Source organism: Rhopalosiphum padi, chromosome 1 (assembly GCF_020882245.1).
Source record: "Rhopalosiphum padi isolate XX-2018 chromosome 1, ASM2088224v1, whole genome shotgun sequence".
Taxonomy (NCBI): Eukaryota; Metazoa; Arthropoda; class Insecta; order Hemiptera; family Aphididae; genus Rhopalosiphum; species Rhopalosiphum padi.
In genome coordinates this window covers 25,684,743-25,707,777 of record NC_083597.1, presented here as the reverse complement: position 1 = coordinate 25,707,777, position 23,035 = coordinate 25,684,743, and the positions used below count along the sequence as shown (strand labels likewise).

Below are 23,035 nucleotides of genomic sequence, written 5' to 3'. Positions count from 1 at the left end.
AAATTTAATTTCAAATTATAGAAATTTTTTGGGATAATTAGGCAAGTGGCAGACCCCAATGATCACCCAGCCACCCCAACTTTCCTACAACTGTATAGAATATTATCTGTTTATTCACTAGTAAAGGCTCCCAAAACAGGAAATTGTTCTATATCTACTGGTGAATAAACATATTAATTTTTTCAATCTCAAATTTAAAAAAATATAATAAATAACTTAATATTTACTTAACATTTTTCTTAGAAAATATTCCAGTTATTACGGTCTCAGATTTAAAGGACATAATTCTAGATCCAGAAAATACTCCAGGCAGAGTTAAAAAAATAGAGTCTCTGAAAAAGAAAATTGACACAATTATAGAAGAGGGTCACTATGATTGTGATGATATTTTTCTTGACCACGATTACACTGAATCAACCTCATTTGAATGTATTGTGTATTATTTAGCAGGGTATTATATTTTCTGTTTGATTAATATTTCCTTTATTTAATTTTAAATATATATTTTTTTTAATAGGTATATAGCGAGACGCATAATAAAACATTCAAAGTGTGAAATTTGTATAAAAAATTTAAAAAGTTTTTGTACGATATACGTAATATATATTGAATACCTATTATACTATTTTCATTCAAATTTATATTCACTCTAAGCTGTGAACCAAATCATTTTATTAACTATACGTAGTTCGTAGAGCATTATATTATTCATCGCTCCGCTCAGAATCTATAAATAATATACAAGTTATGATAACATTTCCAAGTAGATACTAAGTAGTTACAATTTATACCTATTAATGAGTTAAGAGAAAAAACAAATATCAACAATAATGCTTAAATTCCTTGAAGATTGTTAAAATACAGAGCATCGAATTAAATTTATTTTGTTTCCGTGGAATCTTGTTGTCATGTGAAAGTGTATTTCTTATAATAAATTTTATCTAATAAAATAAATTTAGGTAATACTGTACTCTATAATTTTCATTAGTCTATTATAGTAAACCTATCTACATAGAAATATATACCTCATAAATAATATACTAAGCAATTATAGCTTATATATTTAAATTTCCGTAATTATATTATAAAAGTTATAAAACATAAAAAATGAGTATTGTTGATGAGGAAAGTAAAACCGATAAATTGAAAATTGAACTGTTAGAGCTCCAGGAGAATGTTAATTTGAAAATGACTCAACAATTGTTCTTGCGCGACATTATGGAAGTAAATTACCATCGAATGACGGAAAAATGTGATGTGTATGAGAAGGAATTAGAAAAGATTCGCTCGGAAAATACACGTTACAAGTTCGCAGAACAATGTTTGAAAAATAAAGTTATAGAATTAACCGGTTGCGAGTTCGCAAAAAGTTCAACCGGCTCCGACAAAGACGATGCTGAAACATCTTTACAATTGGAAGTGAGTCGTATTAAGTTGTGTTTGTGTTATATTTCATATGTATATACCTAGTGGTACTGTGGTAGTCATTATTATATATCGAACAACAGCTTACAATCAAAGAATCAATATGCGATTAGTCGGATTAGTACATCCGACATTGGTATAATAATCTAGGTACCTACATAAGGTATATTGGATACATAATGCCATAATGGTACATATGTATTATACATTTGTTTTTTTTTTTTTGGCCTTTTATCAGCTATATACATTTTTAATAGTTTTCGTTAGGAACCAAAAACTGCTTTTCTGGTTTTTAATTTGTTTTTAAAGACCCTATCATGACTACAAATTATATACCTCGATAGTCGAAAGAAAAGAAAAAAACAAATTTATTCGAACAAAAATGACACAACGAATGTTTTTTTTTTCGCCGAACTATTGAGGACTACCTACCTATAAGGTACTTAGGTACACCGAATCATATATTATTATTCAAGACAAAAAATAATTTACTTTGAAAAAGTTATGCCCTCCTATGCTCACACGTAGTCTGCAGGTTAAATACATTTACGACACTATATAAATCTCTGTTGGTCCATGTCCTGCGTCTACAGGTGTGTAGTAACAAACTGCTGGCAGAATTGAAGAGGTACAGGGACCAGGCCGAGGTGGCGTCCAGAGACTTGGTGGGTGCCAAAGACCAGCTGACCAAAGCGTCGGAGATGGAAGAACATCTGAAGCGGTGCGCGGCCAGCTTGACGGTGCTCGCCGAAGCGGACCAGACGAAGCGGGACCGCGAGGAAATGGAGTTGCGGACGATGGCCAAACGGCTGTCGGCCGAGCTGGGTGACGCGCAGTGCGACTTGGGTCGAATGCGGACGGTCGTGGAAGATATGTCGGACGTGGTAACGGGAAACAAGCCGGCGCCGATCACGTGCAGTGGCGAAGGGCTGCGCGAGGAAAAATACCGGTTGCAAGCCGAACTGGAAGCCAACTTGGCGGAAGAGGCCGCGCTGCACGCCAGGGTCGCCAAGCTGGAGACGGCGCTGCGGCAATGTCACTTGCGTGTGGACGCGAAGTCCCGGGACAGGCAGTGCGCCGGCGGTGGAGTGTTGCGGGACCGACCCACCACGTCCCTGTCACAGCGACGCCCGCAGCCTCGGGACAACGATAACAAGACGGTCACCTTGCCGGTCTCCGAACCAGACTACTACGAAACGTTACCACTGCCGCCGCATTTAATAAAAATAATGAAAAAATACGGAAATCCGAGTAGTCGCCAATACTATGAACTTGAAGGGACCACCTGTTCGCCGACCGCGGCGGTGCACTTTTTACAGGAGGAAAGACCGACGGACGATTGAAAGAAAATAATTATTAATTATAGAAAATATATTAAACATATATTTATTAACATATTTACATTATATTATTTCTTTTTCATTTATTATACATATTGAAATTTTCAAAATATTTATCTTATTTATAATACAGTCGATTCCGCTTAATAGAGACTACACCGGTTAATAAGGACAACCGCTTAATAGGGACAATTCTTCAATTACGAAAACAAAGTATACGTCTTGTAGGGTGAACGTTCACCGCTTATCTGGGCCACGAACCCGGGTAATATTGGGACATTTTTATCGAGTATATGTATATATCTGAAGACACCTTTCATAATAAAAACAAATTCATACATTTCCTTTATTATGGTTTCATGTAACAAATAGTACCTAGTCAATGCTTTGAGGAATTCAATTTTCAGTACCATTTTACAAAATAATCAAAAATTACATTACATTAAAGATAAAGAAGTAATTATTACAGTGTTGCTTTATACATTAGTGATTAAGTTTATTACTGTAATTAGTGTGTGAAATTTGAATTTGAAAGAGACAGTCAGTCAACCTTCATTAATAAGTATAATTTTGATGTATTATGACTTATAATATTATATGCTGATTGATATTGCTAAGTATTTCTTTTTTTTTTTTGTGTAAAGTTTGACAAGCTACATTTTTTCCGAAAACATTGCATTTATCATAATTATTATTATAATATTGTATAAATAATAAATAGAATTTATACCGTATTATATTCTTGTTATATACTTTTGAGTTAATAGGTACCCTTTCGTAAAATAATTTGAATAAATAATATCTTAAGATTAATCTACGTATGTCAAAAATGTCATTGTGTACGTATAGTATAACATGAACAAAAAACTTTTATGTCCCTAGTCCCTACAAATAATGTTTTAAATAATAACAAAATATCGTAAATATACATAATTTCAAAATATTTTGAAAAAATACTATTTGTAAGAAATACTCTCATAAGAATTTAATTAAAGTTTTAAGTATCTAAGATTATTCGTTTTTGAACTATAACAAAATATAAAAATTATTTGAGAAAAAATATTTATTTTTAGGGTGGGTGTATAATAAACATTTAATAAGTTATAGGTATAATACTGAACTTCAAATAGTCATAAAAAATAATGTGACTTTCCAGTAAACATATTATTTTTGTTTTAGGTTAAAAAAAACTAGTGAGAATTAGTATATTAAATTTGTATATAAAAAGACAATATTATATAAATATCTGATGAAAAAATAATTTGAAAATTGTATAGATTTAGACAAAATTTTGATTTTAAACGTATAAATATATTATCGTGACTATACATTTTTTATTGCAGTAATTTAGTGACTGATGAGGAACATTGTATTAAATTTTAAATCATATTTGCTATCAATAATTTATGTCGGCTTAAAAAAAAAAAATTTAATTATTTAAAATTGTTTAAATGTTTTTATAATTATACAATGTATAGGAAATCATAATGTATACAGTTTGATTAGAATTTTTGAACTAAAACTTATTAAATTAATTAATTTTGTCGAAATTATACAAGTACCTATATATAGCGCAATGATTCCAGTTTTTCCGATATTATGACAAGATCTAAAATTGTTTATGTTATTTTACTATTAACCACCCAAAGTACTAAATATATCATATTTGCTACAAGAATTCATAACAGATAAAAAAATAAACTAAATAAATTTAAAATCAATATAGATTCATTGCTACGTCCAGAATCCAAGGTATAATTGACGAATTTATTTTATTCTTGGCTATTTTTTAACTTTAACCTTTTAGAACTCTCATGCCATATTCACAAATTAAAAACAGTTTGTGGACCAGACAAAAATAAAAATTTTGTAGTCTTAAATAATTTACTATCTGTGGGTTCTATAGAATCTTAGATCATATACTAGTATATGATCTAAGTATAGAATAGACGATATATCTTTAATCGTGATACAAATAGAATTATTATCATAGTCCAAGTGATAACCACGGATTAAAATGGGTTGCAGCGTTTACCTCGAACATTGAAAGTTACGACGACCAACTACACCGAATTTATATTATCATACCTATGGTTACTATGAAAATCAGTTGCCACATGCGTATAGTGTCTTTGGAAACGCGCGATCCTATAATAACAGAGTAATCTAACCTCAAAAAATCAAATGTAACGCCACTCTGACGTTTTGGAGCTTTCGAGTTTCAGCTTTAATGCTTAATATATACTATTTACTTCTTTCTTCTGTGCAGCGTACGCTGATTTTTGAAATACTGTGTTAGTTTTTATATTCATTACAGTAGGAAATACATAATTGCTACTAACATGGCCAAGTTCGATTTGACGAGCAAGATGACGAAATACCTGGACCGGCATTTGGTCGCTCCACTGTTGGAATTCTTGTGGGCAAAAAAGGTAAGTGTTTTCTTGAATTGACTTAATAATATTTCCACCTAAATGTAAATTGTTCAAATACGGTTCTCAGTAGGCTTGAGTTTTTTTGAATTTTAATCGAATTGTTTAGTGTGTGTATAAGCTAACAGTATTTGCTATACATTTTTTAACCGACCTCAAACTATTTGTTTAGATTTACAATGAGAATGAAATTTTGCAAGCCAAATTAGACATTCTTAATAAGACTAATATGATGGATTATGTTATTGAGATTTACAAACAGTTAAATCCTGAAAAAGAAGTACCTGAGGTATGTACTTATGTTTATCACTCTAGAACTAACAACAAAAGATTTTTTTTTATTTTATTGAAACATGATTTTAGGAAATGAAAACAAGAAGAGATCAAATTGTATCACAGCTTAATCAATTTCAAAGTGAAGTTGATGTTGTAATGAATTTCCTTAAAGATGATAAAGTAATGAAAAATATGGAAACTATGAGAGATCCTAAAACATTGTCATCATATTTGACCACTGAATTCGACGTAAGTGTTATTCTTATTCCATATAGATTATTGTTGATCTTTTTTTTCAATTCCAATTCTTGGAAACTTATTGGTTGTGGTTTTAGATTTTATTTAAACTGATTTTTTTTTTTTAAGGAGTTAAGTATTAATTATTTACTAACAGGGATATAAGTTGGTAAATGTATTTCTAAAAATAATACTATATATTATAATATATGATTTTAAAGAACTAATAAATAAAAATAAATTGTTTAATGATATGTTTATATATTTAATATAAATATAACTTCCTAGTTATCATGGCTATCTCAAAATTGGAATTTTAGTATCAAGACAAGATCTTTTTATTTCATGTTATATGTGTCATAAGGGTTATTATGTTTACCAATGCACACAATTTTTTATGTCAGAAAGTGGAGATGAAGGGTATCTTACACCTCCTTAGGGTTTTTCATTAACAATTGAATCAAAAAATTATAGTGTTAATCTTAACGTTTTTAGAAACATTTTTAGTTTATATTTTATAAGAACATTATCATTATGGAATCCTTTTTATGATAATCATGATATAGAACTAAATACTATCATAATTTATTAAATAAAGTTGTGTATAGAAATATAGATGTCACTTAGTCTGTAATAAACAATAACTATAAACTATAATTTTTTATGTTTATTTAGTTTAAAGTAGAAATGATGGAAAGTATGTACAAATTTGCCAAGTACCATTATGATTGTGGTAATTATGCTGGTACAACAAGTCACTTGTACTTTTATTTATTAGTTATGTCGCCTTCTGACAAGGTAAATTTATTGATAAGTAACATTTTTATTGAGTTTCTTGTATTAAAATTTATTTGAATTACTCTTTAGAACTATTTGAATGTACTTTGGGGAAAATTAGCTTCTGAAATTCTTATTCAAAACTGGGAAACTGCTCTGGAAGATTTAAATAAACTACGAGAATATATTGATTCCAATACAAATAGTTCTCCATTGCATTTGCTACAACAACGGACATGGTTAATTCACTGGAGTTTATTTGTGTTTTTCAATCATGTTAAGGGACGTGACCTTATTATTGATATGTTCCTGTATAGGCCAAAGTAATATATTGTGATTACTAGTAAAAATACTATATTATATTATATATTTACAAATTAGTTTGTTATCAGCTATTTAAACGCCATTCAAACCATGTGCCCACACATTCTTCGATACTTGGCTACTGCAGTAATCATCAACCGTTCAAGAAGAGCAGCTATGAAGGATCTTGTCAAGGTTATTCAACAAGTGAGTTTTAAAAACATTTCATAACATTTAAATTAATTGTTAATTATTATAAAATTTAAATATTTATTAATACTAATACTGTGTTCAGGAATCATATACCTACCGTGACCCTATAACTGAACTTCTAGAAAATCTCTACGTTAACTTTGATTTTGAAGGAGCTAGAGACAAATTACATGAATGTCAAATTGTTCTTTTTAATGACTTCTTCTTGACTGCATGCCTTGATGATTTTGTAGAAAATGCTCGTTTGATGATTTTTGAAACTTTTTGCCGTATTCATCAGTGTATTAGTATTGGGTATGTGTATTGTATATACTATAATTATAATTTCTGATTTCATAACATTTAAATAATTTCTTTATTGTTTAGTATGTTAGCTGAAAAGCTTAATATGAACCCAGAAGAGGCTGAATGCTGGATTGTGAACCTTATCAGGAATGCCAGGTTAGATGCAAAGATAGACTCAAAACTTGGACATGTTGTTATGGGAACACAACCTTTATCACCCTACCAACAGCTTTTAGAGAAAATAGATACACTATCAGTGCGATCAGAAGCATTACAACAACTCATTGAAAGAAAAGTCAAAGCTAAAACTCAAGAAGTAAGTTAAATGTTTTTAATTTTTCTTTGTATTGGTTTTTCATAAATGTTTATATATTTTCAGCAAGATCCACTTTGGTATAATCCATGAACAAGTGTTATCAATGGTAAGTTCTAAACAAGTGGTTTTTTTCAATAAAACAAGAATAATATTATTCATGAAATGTTATTTTATTTATTTATCTTCAATAATTAAAATAACATTCAATTCATTTGCTGAAGTTTTTTGAAATCCCGAAACCCATAAAATCCATTTCAAATAAATTAATATGAATGAAATAATATTTCATTTAAGATCTGGTGTAGATGCTCCTAAATAGTTGTGTAAATCTTGAATAGTTGAAGATACCAATTTCACTTTTACTGTATCCCTTTTTAAACGTTTGTGAGCTGCATACCTATGACATCCACCAAATGAATAAAAGTAATTCCCACCTTCTCTTCCTACGATCCTTAATACGTCTATTGGTGGAACTGAATCTGTCCGATCTGGATCCTAAATTCAAATTTTTTTTATTACATTTGTAAAATAAATTAGTAGATTTAAATTTAAGAAAAAGCCTATTTTATTTATGCAAATAAACAACTATATTTTATTCAATAAAATGTATATATTGTAACTTTTAATTGTTTAAATTATTACTATTTTTTTGGTGTATAATTTTTTTTTTTATTATTTTGTATTTAATCATCATTAAATATTGTAATACACTTACAGATAAAGTATCCATTAAACTTTTAACTTTTCCTTCATCCACTTGTGGTGGAATTGGTCGTATGATTTCATTAAGAGGCATTTCATGTATTTGTTCAATACCAGCCGAATGTACACTTGTACACCTTTTGTTCATAGCTAAAACAATTTTATTATTTGCAAGTATCTGTTTTAACAAAAAATGTAATTAACCTAATTTTTTAAACTTATTTTCATAACTTGTTAAATTTAATTTGTTAAAAATTATTTTTACAGTTGCAAGATTATTAAGTTTTTCAATCCATGCTAGATTAATTGTGAAAATATTTAATTGTATAAAAGTTAAACGACTCTTCTTTTCATTTTATGTCAGTATTAACTATTAATGTGAAAAAGTTATTTCTTTATAAGTTTTTAAACTTTTTGTGATTGCTTATATATGGATCTCAAAAGCTGTGAAATTACTTAATCTTTTATGGCACACATTGTTAACTGACAATTAAATTTATGCAACCTTTTACATATTCCTTGTTTATAATTGTACATAGTATCTAACTTTTCTTACCTAAATTTGATCCGGATACTACAAATCTTTTGAACTGATTCATAACATGGGGGTTTTGAGTTACAAACTAAGATACTACATTATAATAAAAATAAAAAATAGTATTAGTGCCATTGTTATTATGTAACTAATTTACCCCACATTCAGTTTGCATGAATCATGTCAATTTATTATCACTTCCAAGTTACTAATATCCATATTCCATTGGGTAATTTATCGAACAATAATTCCCCCTTCTTTCAGTTTGATTTTATATATTTCTAGTTCAAGGCTTCAGTACAGAATATACCAACTTTAAAAAATCTATCTTCGAGTACCTATATTATAATTATATTTTTTTTATCACACTTTTACCACAGCTGCAGTAAAGTTGTAGAGATTCTGGCAGTTGTACCAATAGATTCCTAAACACAATACAAATAATATGAGCGTTGTGCCACGTGCGATAGTGTAGAATTATTAAAGATGCAAGTTTAAAACAAACGAACAAAATAGTTGTCTAATAAAAATAGCGCGTTTAATGTATACGGTCTTGCTTACACGGTAAAACATTTTTAAATTCATTATTCATTATCAAATACTTTTATTATTCCAAATATTTTGGAATATATTACCCTAAAATATTTGATAGTGTGATTGGAGTTTAAAAATGCAATAAAAAAGGACGAGACTACGATAGTATTGTCGAAATCGATAACTAATCGAGTGATATAGATGATTGCTGTAATGCAATTTATTTAATTTATTTTGTGGTAGTGCTGAGCCGTTCACTGTAAGTGCCTTAGTGGCGGCACGAGAGCTCGATAAGTGGGAATCGCTTGAAACCACGATTAAAGATATCTTTAATCATGCTTGAAACCATAAAATTGGAAGACAGAGAAATCGCTGGGATCGTTAAATATATTATTTAATAATTTATATTATATATGATATTGAATTTGATAGTGGTCGGTAGGACATTCTGGTTTTCAGTGTTTTAACTGTCTTAAGCATACTAAATACTTGAAAAATTGAATAATTTCAAGTTTAAACTGATTTGAGAATGGCTAGAAAAGTAGAAACTAGAAAGTTAGTTTCTCTATTATTTTTCTTCCAGGTACTTTCGGAAAAGTACCTCAATCGCTATCTGCTGCTGTGTCTTGGACTGAGATAACTGATAACCGACACACCCGCGAATATATGATAATAAATATTAATAAATAATAATAGTATAATACATAGTACATACAGTAGTAGTCATTGTACATACTTTTTTGTATAATTGTGTTTATGACGTTAATTATGTATGCTCGTTGCTTGCGTACTTATAATAATTTAGTTTGACGGTTTGTACATACCGCTGAAGTACTGCGGTGGCGCGGCGCTGCACGAATGACTAAATAATAATAATACATATGTTAATAATGTGTAGTAAATAATATTTGTCGAGAACAATAATTGCACCTTAAATTTCTTGATTACCCGTGGGGTCGAAACACTCGAAACCCTACTCGGCGACTCAACAGTTAAGCTCATCGTTCAGGCTACTTTTATCAGCTTTGAACAGTAAGAACACCGAACTTTTTACCGTAGGTACTACCCCATATTGTAGTACCTAGTCAGTTATAGGTAGCCGCAGTCCATCAATTCGTTCCCGCAAAAGTTTATTTTTTAGCCAACTTATTATTATTATTCCAATATTTAATTAGACGACGACGATAATATTATATTTTATTAACTATTAAACTCTCCGTGTATGCGCGCGCGCACCTGATTTCGGTTTATGTCCTTGTATGAGTGTGCGTACGTTATATTTGTCTATAGTCTAAATGTCTAATATAGTCTATGTGCGGTGGTTGGTCAGTGGTCACCATCACACCGTCGCCATCTCGATGCACACGTCGTTTTAATCTTTAATTACTTCCAACATTGTGTCTGGGGAGTATAATATTAAGTTACTACTGTGCGATTGCCTGTGTGCCGGGCTTTTGCGGATATGTCTTCCGACAGACAACCAGAGCTGGGGACCAGCCAACGATGGGAGGCACGCGCCAGGGTCGATTTCCCATTGCATTATTTGATATGGTTGCGTGAACATAAACTACTAGAGGAGAAGCTGGACGTGGTCAGTTCCAATCAACTCCCCACCAGTCAGGTAAGTTGTGTCAACATTGCTAAAATACTGATTTCGCATAACTCCTAAAAAAAGGTCATTAAATTTGTCTAAATAGTATAAATTTTATTTTTATATTTGTATACCACATTACCTTACAAATCACAGTAAATTATATTTATTATTTCAATGATAGTTGGTTGGGAACAAACCTCATATGAACAATCATGTGAATAGGCAATGATTATTGATTAGGCTCAACCATATTTCTCAGTGAGTTTTTCCCCTCCGTCTGTTTTTACAAATATATTTGTTCATTAAAAGGTTTTTTTAATAACTAAATTGGAAGAATACATGTTTAATATCATTATTTTTAATTAACTAATTAATTTTTTTTTTTTTTCAATAAGTTCTTGCGTTTTTTTGATACTTGGTAAAAATTGCTTATTAATCTATTACTAAGTTATAAATTATAATTATAAATTGTGATTGCTTATCTAAGTGTTTTATGTTTTAAATAAAATGTCATTAAAACAAAAATTATAAGTTATAACTATCTAAGTCTAACTATTAGCTGTGGTACCTACTAAAAAATTTAATTTTAAATTTGCTTAGTTAAATACACCTTTTTTTTGTAACATATGTTTTAAAAAATAAGATTATTTGGTGTAACTATACTTTGTAAACATTGTACAACCAATAATTTTAATTTCTTAACCATTTACTTATATAACTAAAGTACTTTAGGCATTAAAATTGTGCCATTATAAATTTAAGTGTATTATTTTTGTTTCTGAAACATTAATTTTAAAGCAACCAACAATTTATTATTTTACATTTTACTTTTAAAATTAACAAAATACCTACAAGAGAATATCATATTATATCATATTGTGCTATTTAATTATAAAAACCTTTAGACATAATTTATAAAATAAATAAATTTACATTTACAGAAATACCTATTTATGTGTTTATTCTAGCGCGAATACTAGGCGGGGGGACTATGGGGGCTGAAGCCCCCCCCCCTTAGACCTAAGGTACCTACTTTAAATATTTCAAAACTTAAACTTAATGCCTATGCTTTTATTTGCTTGCAGTTAATTTTTTTATTTAGCCCCTCCTCCCTTATTTAATTTATAGATCCGCGCCTGTGTTTATTTAACTATATTTTATTACAAAATATAAATATATTATTTTAAAAATGTTTACAAAATGTTGGTAAGATAATATTTATGTATACATACAAGTGAACAATATCTAATACAATTAAATTAATTAAATTATCACATATAAATGGCTTCTTAAAAGTTTAAATCAATATAGGTACTTGTATGTTGTTTAAAAAAAAAGATACAATACATTTTACAAATAATCTTCTTAACTTTTGAGAATATTTGTCGTTAAGTTTATTATGTTTGTCTTTCACACTTACATACCGTCATATGGCTTAAGTTTATACAATTTTTAAGCTATTTTAAAACATTTATTTTGTGCATTTTTTTTATTGTACCACAAATTTAGAAAAATAAATGGTAATTTCCAATACTAGAATTAAAATATTTGATAAATATTAAAAAAATATTTCTTATAAATAGTTTTAACATATTTTTATTTCAATTTATACACTCTAATACAGAGGAGTATTATTTGAACACACACATTTTTAAAAAATCAACAAAACTATTAAAAAAACATGCATCCAAATTTACACCTCAGTTTGAACTGATACTTTATGACTAGTTAATTCAGTAATTTCAGAATAATAATTATGTTTTAGATACATTACTGTATGGAGCTTATTGACCTCTAATAGAACTCTTTTCCATAAATCACAACTATATTATTAGTGTTATTAGAGAAGTAGAAAATTATCTAAAATGTAAAATAATTAAGTCTAACCAGGGGCGGATCCAGACCAAGATAACAGGGAGGGGGGAAGTTTTTAAAGGGCACACATTAATTTTGATAAAGTATTTATTTAGGTACATACATATGTTACTTTCCACAGTCTAGTACAGAACAAAAAAAAATATTTTTTATAGTAATAGTAATAAAAAATATATCACTATATAATTTTGTTACCCTTGAAGTATAATTACGTCAAAAACTAAAATCAGGGACTTCAAACTATTTTTTTTGAGAGAATGGTGGGAGGGGGCGATCGTCCCCCCCTCTGGAAACGCCACTGAGTTTAACGTTATATTTTAAATATTGATTATTCACAGACCATAAAAATATAAAAAATATAATAACTATGACATTTTTAACAAAAAATATTTAAAATGTTGTTAGATTTTTTTACAATAAATGCTGATTTTAGATTTACCATATTAATAAAATGCAAGGTAAAATATTTGATATTTTACATTAGTGGTAGCACAAGCTGTCGTATACTATATAATATTATTTACTTGTAACAGTACATTGGTCGATGGTACATGATATTTTGAAGTACAGTCAATTTATGTACTATACCCAGTGCCACAATAACTGGGTGTGTTGCATGTGTCAAACACATAGGCTCAGAGCCCCAACCTAATGGGGGAGGGGCTATTAATTGTATTTACACACATGCCCAAATTGGTGTAGTTGCGGCACTGACCATACCTATATTTATTATATCAAGCCTATAGTGACAATCATTATATTATGCATTAAAAAGTTGTTTTTATTGACATCCATCAATTTATTATGTACCATCTTACTTAAAACATATAAGTCAGTATTGCTTTAAATTTAATGTATATGTAAATGTATTTCATTTACAATAGATATGTGTTTGATATAACTAAAAAAGTTGAACATGTTAATATATTGTTTATTTATTATTTTTTCAGAATGAACTAGAAAAACTAGATCCCAGAGGTCGTACTCCATTGATGTTAGCCATAACATTAGGTGACATGGAATCAACTAAATTATTAATTAACAGAGGAGCTAACGTCAATGTAAAGAACGATGAAGGATGGACTGGTAAAATAAATATATATTTAGTATGTCAATTTCTGTTTGATAACATTTTAATTTGTTTATATAATTTTTATAGCATTGCAAGAAGCAATTGCTACAGGTGACCCAGAAATGGTCAAGCTTGTAATGGAACACAGAGATTATCAACGTCATTCAGATCGAGCTACTGATGTTTCAAAACTGTTAAAGCTACTCGAAGAATCACCTGATTTCTATGTAGAAATGAAATGGGAATTTATTAGTTGGGGTTAGATTCTTGATTCGATTCATTTATTATTTTGAATAAAATGTATAGCATTATTTTATTTTTAGTTCCACTAGTTTCAAGAATGTGTCCAAGTGATACCTATAAAATATTTAAACAGGGATCTAATGTGCGAATTGATACCACATTATTGGGTTTTGACCAGGGTAATTGGGAACGTGGAAATTTGAGTTACATATTTTTGGGTCAAAGTAAGTGAAATTGGTTATTTTTATTTATGTGCATGGCTTATGTCTATTATGATATGATATTACAGCTGCAACGCTTTTCAAATCAGAACGAACATTCATATTTCAACTTAAAAAAGGTTAAATTTTTCATGACAACAAAATATAACTTATCTAGAATTAATTTGCATTGCTTACTATAGTTTTCCAAGCTACAATTATATCAATTTTTAATATTTGTTAACGTTTATGTTTTTAGGCAATTTTATTGCATCTTAAGCTTTCTAAACAATTTTTATTACACATTTAATTTTATACACTGGCTTGAAATTATTTTTAACATGTAAAATTTTTTAATATTTTTATGTTGTGAAATTTAATTATTTGGAAATTAGTCATAAATTAAAATGTAGCATTACAAATGTTGTTCTAATTTTAATGATTTTTTGTTGATTATATTTTGGTGTTAACCATTACTTAGTAGACATATATACACATGTATTACTTAAATTTGAACTATATAAAGCACAATTCTTCTGGTAAAATTATATTATACTAAAAAAACTATATACTTATTAAATTATGTATACTATTATAATATTATAGTTGTATTATTGGAAATTCACCTTGTATTCTATAAAACAGATTTTTATAAATTAATAAATATTTTTTTTTGTTTTATTAGGTAAATCAGCTACATTTTTAGAAGTAGATCATGAAGCACACAGGGTATACGTAGAAGAAATACAAATGATACCTTTGGATCAGGGTATTGAAGTTATGCGTCCATCAGATGATACAATAGCCAGCAGATTGTCTGCTCCTATTGTTAGTTTTGATATAGATACTAAAAAAATTAGTTTTGAAAGGTATTCTATGAATATTTTATGAGAAATTTAAAAAAATATTGTTATAATCTTTTATTTGTATTTTAGAAATAAAAGTGGTATTTGGGGATGGCGGCAAGATAAATCAGAAATAATTAGTGATTATAATTGTAAAGTATTTAATGCTAGTAATGTGGAATTTGTTACCAAGTCAAGAACAGAACATATGAATGAAACTGAAAAAGCAAAATTAAATAATACAAAAAATCCTATCCAATCAATTTTAGGCTCAAGTGAAGAAACATGTGTAAGTTAATAATAGTTTTAAGTTTTTAATTACATATTTTATTTTGAAAACTCTACCTCTTAGCCAGTTAAATCAGAACTTGAAGTTACTATGGCTGAATATTTTGATGAATTGGTCGATATTAAAGGCAAATATATACGGAAGCCAATAGAGCAAACTACTAAAGTTACAAAAATCAAGGTAAGTTTATACATTATATTTAGTATAAAATCATAAATTAAAAAATTTTCAGGCTAATTTATGGCTTAGTGAAGATTACCCACTTAGTCTGAAAGAACAGATCATGCCAATCGTTGATTTAATGGCAATTACGAGTTCTCATTTTGCCAAACTAAAGGATTTTATTGAAATGCAGCTCCCATCAGGATTTCCTGTTAAAATTGGTATTAAATTTGTCAAATAAGTTAAATAATGAATACTTAAATGATTATTATTTTGTAGAAATACCATTGTACCATATTTCTAATGCCCAAATTACATTTGGTAATTTATTTGGGACAGATAAAGCTATAGAAGGTGTTCAAACATTAGATTCTAATGGAAAAATGTTCTGCGTAGTTGAAGATTCTGTATTTTTTCCACCCAGAAGTTATGTAGTTCTTGGTAAAATATAATTTTTTATACAAATCAAATGATGTATATTTGTATTAATTAAATTGTTATTTGTTTAAGGTGCTGAACAAAGACGTCAAATTGGTATGGACAATGATGAAGAACTACTTCAATTTGCTGTTCGACAGAGTCTTTTAGAAACTGGAGCCGAAGAAGATCAAGTAAGTTGTTATAATATTTTTTTTTTTATGTTTACAAAAATGTTATAATATTAATATTTTTTTTTTTAAAAAGGTTGATATTTGGGAAGCTTTACAAGTTCAACGACCAAATACTCCCAATGACCTCTATATTGATCCAGCTGATGAAGAATTACAAAGGTACAAATATATATACACACTTTATCATACATATTTATCAATAAAAGTATATTTAAACAGGTTACCATTTAAAAAGAGAGGACAATAAAATGCTTAATTCCTCTAATTTGAACCTAAAAATAAACCGTCCTTGGACCAAGTTATTTAATATTTAAAAAAATTGATTATTAACTTATTATCCAACTAATATATTTAGTGTAAAATGATACCTTTGCTTGGCTTGTATGTATATTTAGTTAATTTCCTTGTAGAGCAATCCATGCAAGTTTGACCGAGTGTACATTTGTGCCTGCGGTTTCACAATCAGATGCTCCAGATTTAGTTGACAATGCAACGGCTGATGATGCTGATGCTGATCTTAAAGCAGTGTTGAGGTTATCAATTGAAGAAAAAAGACAGGCTGAACTACAGGTACAAATGGAAGAAGAAATGTTAGAAAAAATTTTACAACTATCTCTGACCGAAAAATAATGTGTATTTTTATTTATTATAACTTGTTATAATACTGTTTTACTTTCTGTGTACCATTTAAAATGTACAAAATAATTACAAATTGAATGACAATTGTAAGATAGTAAATTAACAATTATAAAGAGTTTAAATTTAGATATATTTTTATATTACCGAAATATTTTTGATTTAAATACGAGTATGTGCAATATAATTTGCCTAAAATGGGTAATTGTGTGTAGTGAATTTCCTATAGCGTTTTACATTCACCTCGCCAATTGTCAGCTAATTTTATTTTATTATAGTTTATTATTTATATCTTCTTTATGAGAAATGCGTTTACATGTAGAGTATACTTCCCATATGAGAGTAACCTCAGACGACAATCAATTATTGTTGAGTTTAGTCTATTCAGACTCTTTTATTAAATCGGTATTTTTGAGTTTCATTGTTATCTTTTGTTTCTAACAATCAGCGTTACTGTATTAATCTTAGCAAAATGCAAAAAAGGCGGTTATTGGAATAATAAAGTGACTCACCCGAGAACGCAACATTCGACCCACGTTAGCTATACCCAATGGGCTATACCCAATGGGTATTACCCATTGCTGTTGCTGTATGTGGAGGTCCGTCACCTGAGGTTACTATTATATGAGACAAAATTTATAAATATTATATATATATACAAACAATATATATAAAACGTTTCTAATTTATTATTTTTGTCATTAGATAAAATATAGCATTGTTGAAATTCCTTTTTAAAATATTTTTCTTGTTTCATATTTTTTATTATAGTAAAATATGTAAATTATTTTAAGTAATTCACCCTGTATTTTAATACTTTTTAACAATAATTAATTATTTGTTTATGACACCCTAATGTATTATTCACTTATTTAATTCTTACCGTGAGTCAATTTACAGCAAAATTCTTAAAATGGTTTAATCTAAAATACCTATTAGTATAATATTATTGGCTTGTTTGTTACAATATTTATCCTAAGCTTTTAAGAAAATTATTAAATGTCTATATTTTCATCATGTTTGATAAAATTTGTTTATGATTGAGTCATATATATAATATATATATATATATTCTTTTGTTAAACTATTTTGTAATTCTATTTATTACTTGTATACTCATTATCCACTATCCAATCCTATTTGTATTGATTTTTTTAAATGTACTCAATTATTTAAAAAATATATAATTATGTTTATTTATTATTATTAAATATTAATTTAACCATTTTTTATTTATATATATAAAAAAAAGAATATTTAATGTAGCTAGTCAGAAGTTAAGTCACTATGATCTTTTGTGTTGTTGAATATATTAAATCATGTACCTAATATATACATCTCTAATGTTGTAATTTATTATTTGATACTTAATGCTTAACCTGAAATCTTATGCATTATTGATTAGTATTTGTTACTATTAATGTGAGTATAATAAAGATAATATAAAGTAAAATTACTAGATGTCTGGTTATACAAGAAGATTGTACTATGGTAACTAGTAAGATATTGAAAATCAGCCTTGAGAATAATCACTGATCATCATTAATTGCCAAATCTATGAAGTATTGTATGATAATATGATGATTTCATTAATTTTACCTATACATATTTAAGTGCTATAATTCATATTTCATTCCCGTAGTTGACCCTTACTGAAGGACTAAAAGGTTTTTATATTACAGACCCGTGGATTTTCCGAACTTATATACTAGGAATGATACAAACTATTATAGCATAGTTAGAAGTTAGAATAATACCCCGGAGTTATTGTCAAAACATAATATTTTCACATGATAATCAACATCATGATTAATTATATATACCTAAAAGAAGAACAGGCGTTTTTTATGTTCCAATTTTGTGACGACACTATTTAACTTTTTTCACAGAATTGTTCCAAATACTCTCATCCTAAGTGTCTCTACGTCACTTGATTTTTCATTATTTTTTGTTTAACGGGTGGAGGGAGAAGGAGGTTTGTATTTAAAGATTAAGGTTTTTAGCATGTTATTTAAATAACTTAACGATTTTTTTTTCACAAAAGTGTTCCAAATGAGCATACGAGTAAATCATTCTTATTATTTTTAATTTAATTTTATTTGTCATTTCAGTTATAAATATCATAAATTAAGTTAAATTTTAAAAAGTATTGTGTATTAGTGTATTACGTATACTGGTATACTGTATAGTAGCTAGGCTTTAAAAAGTTTAATTATAATAATAAAAAAAAATGTATATACGAATCGATTATTTAACACGTGATATGAACGAATCCGGGTTATCAGCTAGTATAATAATATACCTATATCTGGGATTTTAATATTTTATTAAAAAGTTAATCGGTCTTGCAAACTCAAGACAACCTAATCCAATGCATCAATTACTAAATTATTGAAGTGTGATGTATTGATGTAGCTTCCCAATATAGTACCAATGCTCAATACCCACATAAATAAAAACAACAAGACTACAACTTACAAATGTTCATAAGATTTTAGGACCTTCAGCTTTGGAAAATAAGAATAGGGAACATCATTATATTATATATATTTGTTATCGTAGGATCATTAGAATCCGAAGAACAGTACCTATGTCCTATAGGCTATATTCATTATTAAGATAGTCAAATGCACCATAGTCATTAGGTTCTAAGTGTCTCACGTCTATTATAGTAAAGGTACACAATCGTATTATTTTTATTTTATTTAGCTGTGAAAATTAACTTTTATTAATTATTTACTCAAATCCTGAGTATCATAATTTATGTTTGCTCGTTGAATAATATGCTACAATGGTTTAAAAATAGAGCACTGCTCTGTTTTTAGAGAACTTTTATAAGCCGAGCTCGTGAACCCCGCCGTATCTCCTTAGCGCACACCCAGCTTATCATTGGAGCTATATGCACCAAAGACAGGAAGCAGTGAGTATAGCCTGCGATCCGACCAGCACGGTGAAGGATGTGTGCACGATCCCAGTCTAACCCGGTGTTCGTAGTCCTTAGACGATGTGCTATAACAACCGACCGGAGTCGCTCGTAGACCTCCGCATCTTTTGAATAGCACATAGCGCTAACGAGTGAAGTGAGGTACGGAGTTGTAGCCGTCAGGCACCAAATCGGGAGTCCTTGCTCCTTATGCTTTGTTTTATACAATCATAGTTTAGTGTCAGTCATTAGTCAATAGATACACTCAGAATTACTGTAGAGTGCTGTAGACTGTGGTCAAACCTATATTAACCTATGAACAACTCTATTCACTATTCATTGTGATTTGATCAAATAATATTGGTTTGTACCTAATTTTTATATACTTTATAAAGTGCATTTAAACTTATTAATCATTTTGACAAATAAAAACAAAATTGTTGAGTATTAAATTTCTATACATGCAGTTATACCTAGGTATGCTTTATAAATATTTAAATTTAGAACAACAACATTTTTTTTTAAACATTTCATTATTTTAAAGTTTTAGACAGTATTTTTTGTAAATAATTTAAGAATATAAAATTTTTATTTTAATCCGACTCACGAACTCTTTTTAATTCGTGAATGTGGCCCGAGAGTCCTAAAAGGTTGCCGATCACTGGTTTATAGCATGATAAGTATGTACTGTTGAGTATCGACAAAAATAATATCAAGTATCTTTCTATGTGTATTATTACTTAATTTATTAGTTATTAGTGTTATTAGTTTATTACATATATGATATATATATTAAATAATTTTCTGTACCTATAATAAACAAATATTTTTCTATGCCAAACAAAAAAATAAAAAATAAAAATACTTTGATTGGTATTAATTACTTTGTGTTGTAGTTTTTTTGGAACAAATGATATATTGTTATAATTTAGCCACCTGTGGATAGGTAGTTGATAAATAATATAAACTAGTATACATATTTCATACTAAAATACACACGAGAAGGTAATTAGGTAAGTAAACAGACATTGACTGTAAGAAAAAATAACTTATATGAATTATAAATTGCTATTGGTGACTGGTGTACCTATAGTATATATATACTTAATCTATATGGGTATGAATGTATAATTATAGGTACAACGTGGTCAACATGTATATCGTATATGTATGCTATTATATCTATGCCAGAACGCAAAAGCCAGTATCAGAAACAAAAATAAACTGTCAAAAATGCTATTATATATAGGTTTAAGTTACATAACAATTTTACTGATGAATCATGATGGATAAACGTCAATTGTTGTACTTATTTTTATTTTTTGGTATTATATTATGAATAAATTTAATTATTATAATATTATTACAATATTGTATATACTATATAATATATAGAGTTTCAATAGGTACTATATAAAATAAAAAAAAAAAACATAATCAATAATCATAAATTATTTATGATGGTGAAGTATGAGTCGTGGGTACAATGGAAGCATTTTGCGTCCAAATTTCTAGTCTTATTATGACATTTTTTAATGTCATACTTACCTGTCTGATTAAAAAACACAATCGAGATAACGGTTTTGGTTATATTTGACACGTGTCAATATTATTATATTTTTAAAAAGTGTAAAAGTATAAAATAAATGAATCATAATTTCTATACCTATACCTACTATATTATATAATATATCTAGCGTTATTCAATACGTATCAAACCTTATAAGAGTGTCGGTCTCAGAAAACGCGTGTGCAGTGTACATATACCTATAAAATATTATATCATATTCAGGTAGGCAGGTAGATATTAACATATTCAACAGCCTATATTTATCGTTTAATCCAGTGCGGCGAAAATAGAAGCTTTCCATTACAGTTAATTATAATTACGCCAGTCCGTCAAAGTTCAAAAGGGATGCATTGTTCATACAATACTTTAAGTTTAAGTTCCAGTTGATGTATGTTCATCATGGTCAGGTAGTGCGTGTTACTACCTACTTACCAACGTAGGTTTTGAGTATTAAATATTGAGTATAATAGGTATAAAAATTTATTAAAAAACACGGCAATATGCAGTGTAAATGCCTTATTAATCCACTATAGCTTCTGCAGAGGGGTAGCCGAGTAAAAAAACATTTGTGCTGCAGGCAGGTCCAGATTAAGATCTACAGTTCCTGTAGATTGTAAAAAGTATGGTGCCACTATTTCATCAGCCCTTTGTAAAAATATATTGTATACTTTTTTTAAATTTTTCAATTAAACCCATCATTACTCAACTTGAAACAGTTGAAACACCGTACGATGTAATGATTGTAATGCATAATAAGATTTGGCATTAGAGTAGTCACAGTCGTTATTGTGTGAACACCGCGCCCGGCAAGTTCGAAAGGATCTGCTAATAATTATATTGTTTAGTGTATTATTTTATGTAATGTTCGAATCGTAAAATAATATATTCATCTTACCGTGCTACCGTGACCCATGAATCATGATTGAACAATTTAAGCCCAAAATATATCTTTTTTTTATTTTAAAAATCTCGAACAAAAAATTACCTTTCTTTATCTTAGTCCACAATTATTATTTTATCACTTAAATTTAATACTTCAACCAATAATTATAAATTATGCTTCAATGCTAAATACCTACTGCATTTACTACTAGCCTCTCCTATTTTATGGTTGATCACAAATAGGAATATACGATTCTACTATTTTAAGACCAGAAAAGTAATCTAATCGCCTGAGTAGTTTTAAACTCCTGTACTAAGATATACATACATATAATTATTTTTAAATTTGGAAATATATCACTCTAATAATTCTTTACTCTTGGTATAAGTATTTATTATATTCAAGAGAATAGAATTTACACTTTTATCCGTGGAATATAAGTTAGAAAAAAAAATACACTCATTTTCTAGTAAACTTGAATTTTCAACATCATATTTATTGATGAAATATATTCATTACAACTAGTAATTAGTAATGTTACTATTAAATGTTTGGAAAAATTATTTAATGCACCTAGGTATTTTATTGAGTAAATTGCGTGACAAAAATACTCGTACAAAATCTCAGCGATATGTAATAATTGATGATGACACTCAGATTGACTCAAGTCATTCACTATTCACTACTCAAGGTTGAAGGCGTTGCGCCCGCATAATCATTATAGTGGTCTGCGGCTACACACACTATATGGAGTCAG

The 23,035-nt window shown here is 28.5% G+C and overlaps 4 protein-coding genes across 8 annotated transcripts; 3 read left to right on the top strand and 1 right to left on the bottom strand.

The window, feature by feature from the left end:
* The first annotated feature begins 632 nt into the window (after positions 1-632).
* LOC132925197 (uncharacterized) lies at positions 633-2,768 on the top strand. Its single transcript, XM_060989614.1, has 2 exons — positions 633-1,419; positions 2,019-2,768. The coding sequence occupies exons 1-2, from the start codon at positions 1,108-1,110 to the stop codon at positions 2,766-2,768; spliced, it is 1,062 nt and encodes a 353-aa protein (XP_060845597.1). The 5' UTR covers positions 633-1,107.
* Positions 2,769-4,939: 2,171 nt separating this feature from the next.
* On the top strand, positions 4,940-8,817 carry LOC132918551 (eukaryotic translation initiation factor 3 subunit E-like). Of its 3 annotated transcripts, none has more exons than XM_060979833.1 (10): positions 4,940-5,197; positions 5,370-5,486; positions 5,561-5,722; positions 6,386-6,508; positions 6,578-6,810; positions 6,880-6,997; positions 7,086-7,297; positions 7,370-7,604; positions 7,668-7,710; positions 8,574-8,817. In XM_060979833.1, exons 1-9 carry the CDS (start codon positions 5,108-5,110, stop codon positions 7,692-7,694), a joined length of 1,317 nt encoding a protein of 438 aa, XP_060835816.1. In that variant the 5' UTR covers positions 4,940-5,107; the 3' UTR covers positions 7,695-7,710; positions 8,574-8,817. The 3 variants fall into 3 exon arrangements, with proteins under 3 accessions (XP_060835816.1, XP_060835809.1, XP_060835802.1); XM_060979826.1 differs by lacking the exon at positions 8,574-8,817 and adding an exon at positions 8,322-8,564; XM_060979819.1 differs by lacking the exon at positions 8,574-8,817 and having other exon boundaries at positions 7,668-7,815.
* On the bottom strand, positions 7,754-9,102 carry LOC132918561 (sulfiredoxin-1). The gene is made up of 3 exons (XM_060979846.1): positions 8,863-9,102; positions 8,320-8,456; positions 7,754-8,099 (listed from the first exon to the last, which is right to left on the bottom strand). The coding sequence occupies exons 1-3, from the start codon at positions 8,903-8,905 to the stop codon at positions 7,890-7,892; spliced, it is 390 nt and encodes a 129-aa protein (XP_060835829.1). The 5' UTR covers positions 8,906-9,102; the 3' UTR covers positions 7,754-7,889.
* Positions 9,103-10,055: 953 nt separating this feature from the next.
* LOC132918532 (ankyrin repeat domain-containing protein 13D) lies at positions 10,056-17,122 on the top strand. Of its 3 annotated transcripts, none has more exons than XM_060979812.1 (13): positions 10,056-10,996; positions 13,795-13,930; positions 14,004-14,174; positions 14,240-14,383; positions 14,449-14,499; positions 15,045-15,228; positions 15,295-15,493; positions 15,557-15,673; positions 15,726-15,876; positions 15,935-16,096; positions 16,166-16,266; positions 16,340-16,425; positions 16,486-16,641. In XM_060979812.1, exons 1-13 carry the CDS (start codon positions 10,838-10,840, stop codon positions 16,511-16,513), a joined length of 1,689 nt encoding a protein of 562 aa, XP_060835795.1. In that variant the 5' UTR covers positions 10,056-10,837; the 3' UTR covers positions 16,514-16,641. The 3 variants fall into 3 exon arrangements, with proteins under 3 accessions (XP_060835795.1, XP_060835784.1, XP_060835789.1); XM_060979801.1 differs by lacking the exon at positions 16,486-16,641 and adding an exon at positions 16,677-17,122 and having other exon boundaries at positions 10,057-10,996; XM_060979806.1 differs by lacking the exons at positions 14,449-14,499; positions 16,486-16,641 and adding an exon at positions 16,677-17,122 and having other exon boundaries at positions 10,059-10,996.
* Positions 17,123-23,035: the final 5,913 nt, after the last annotated feature.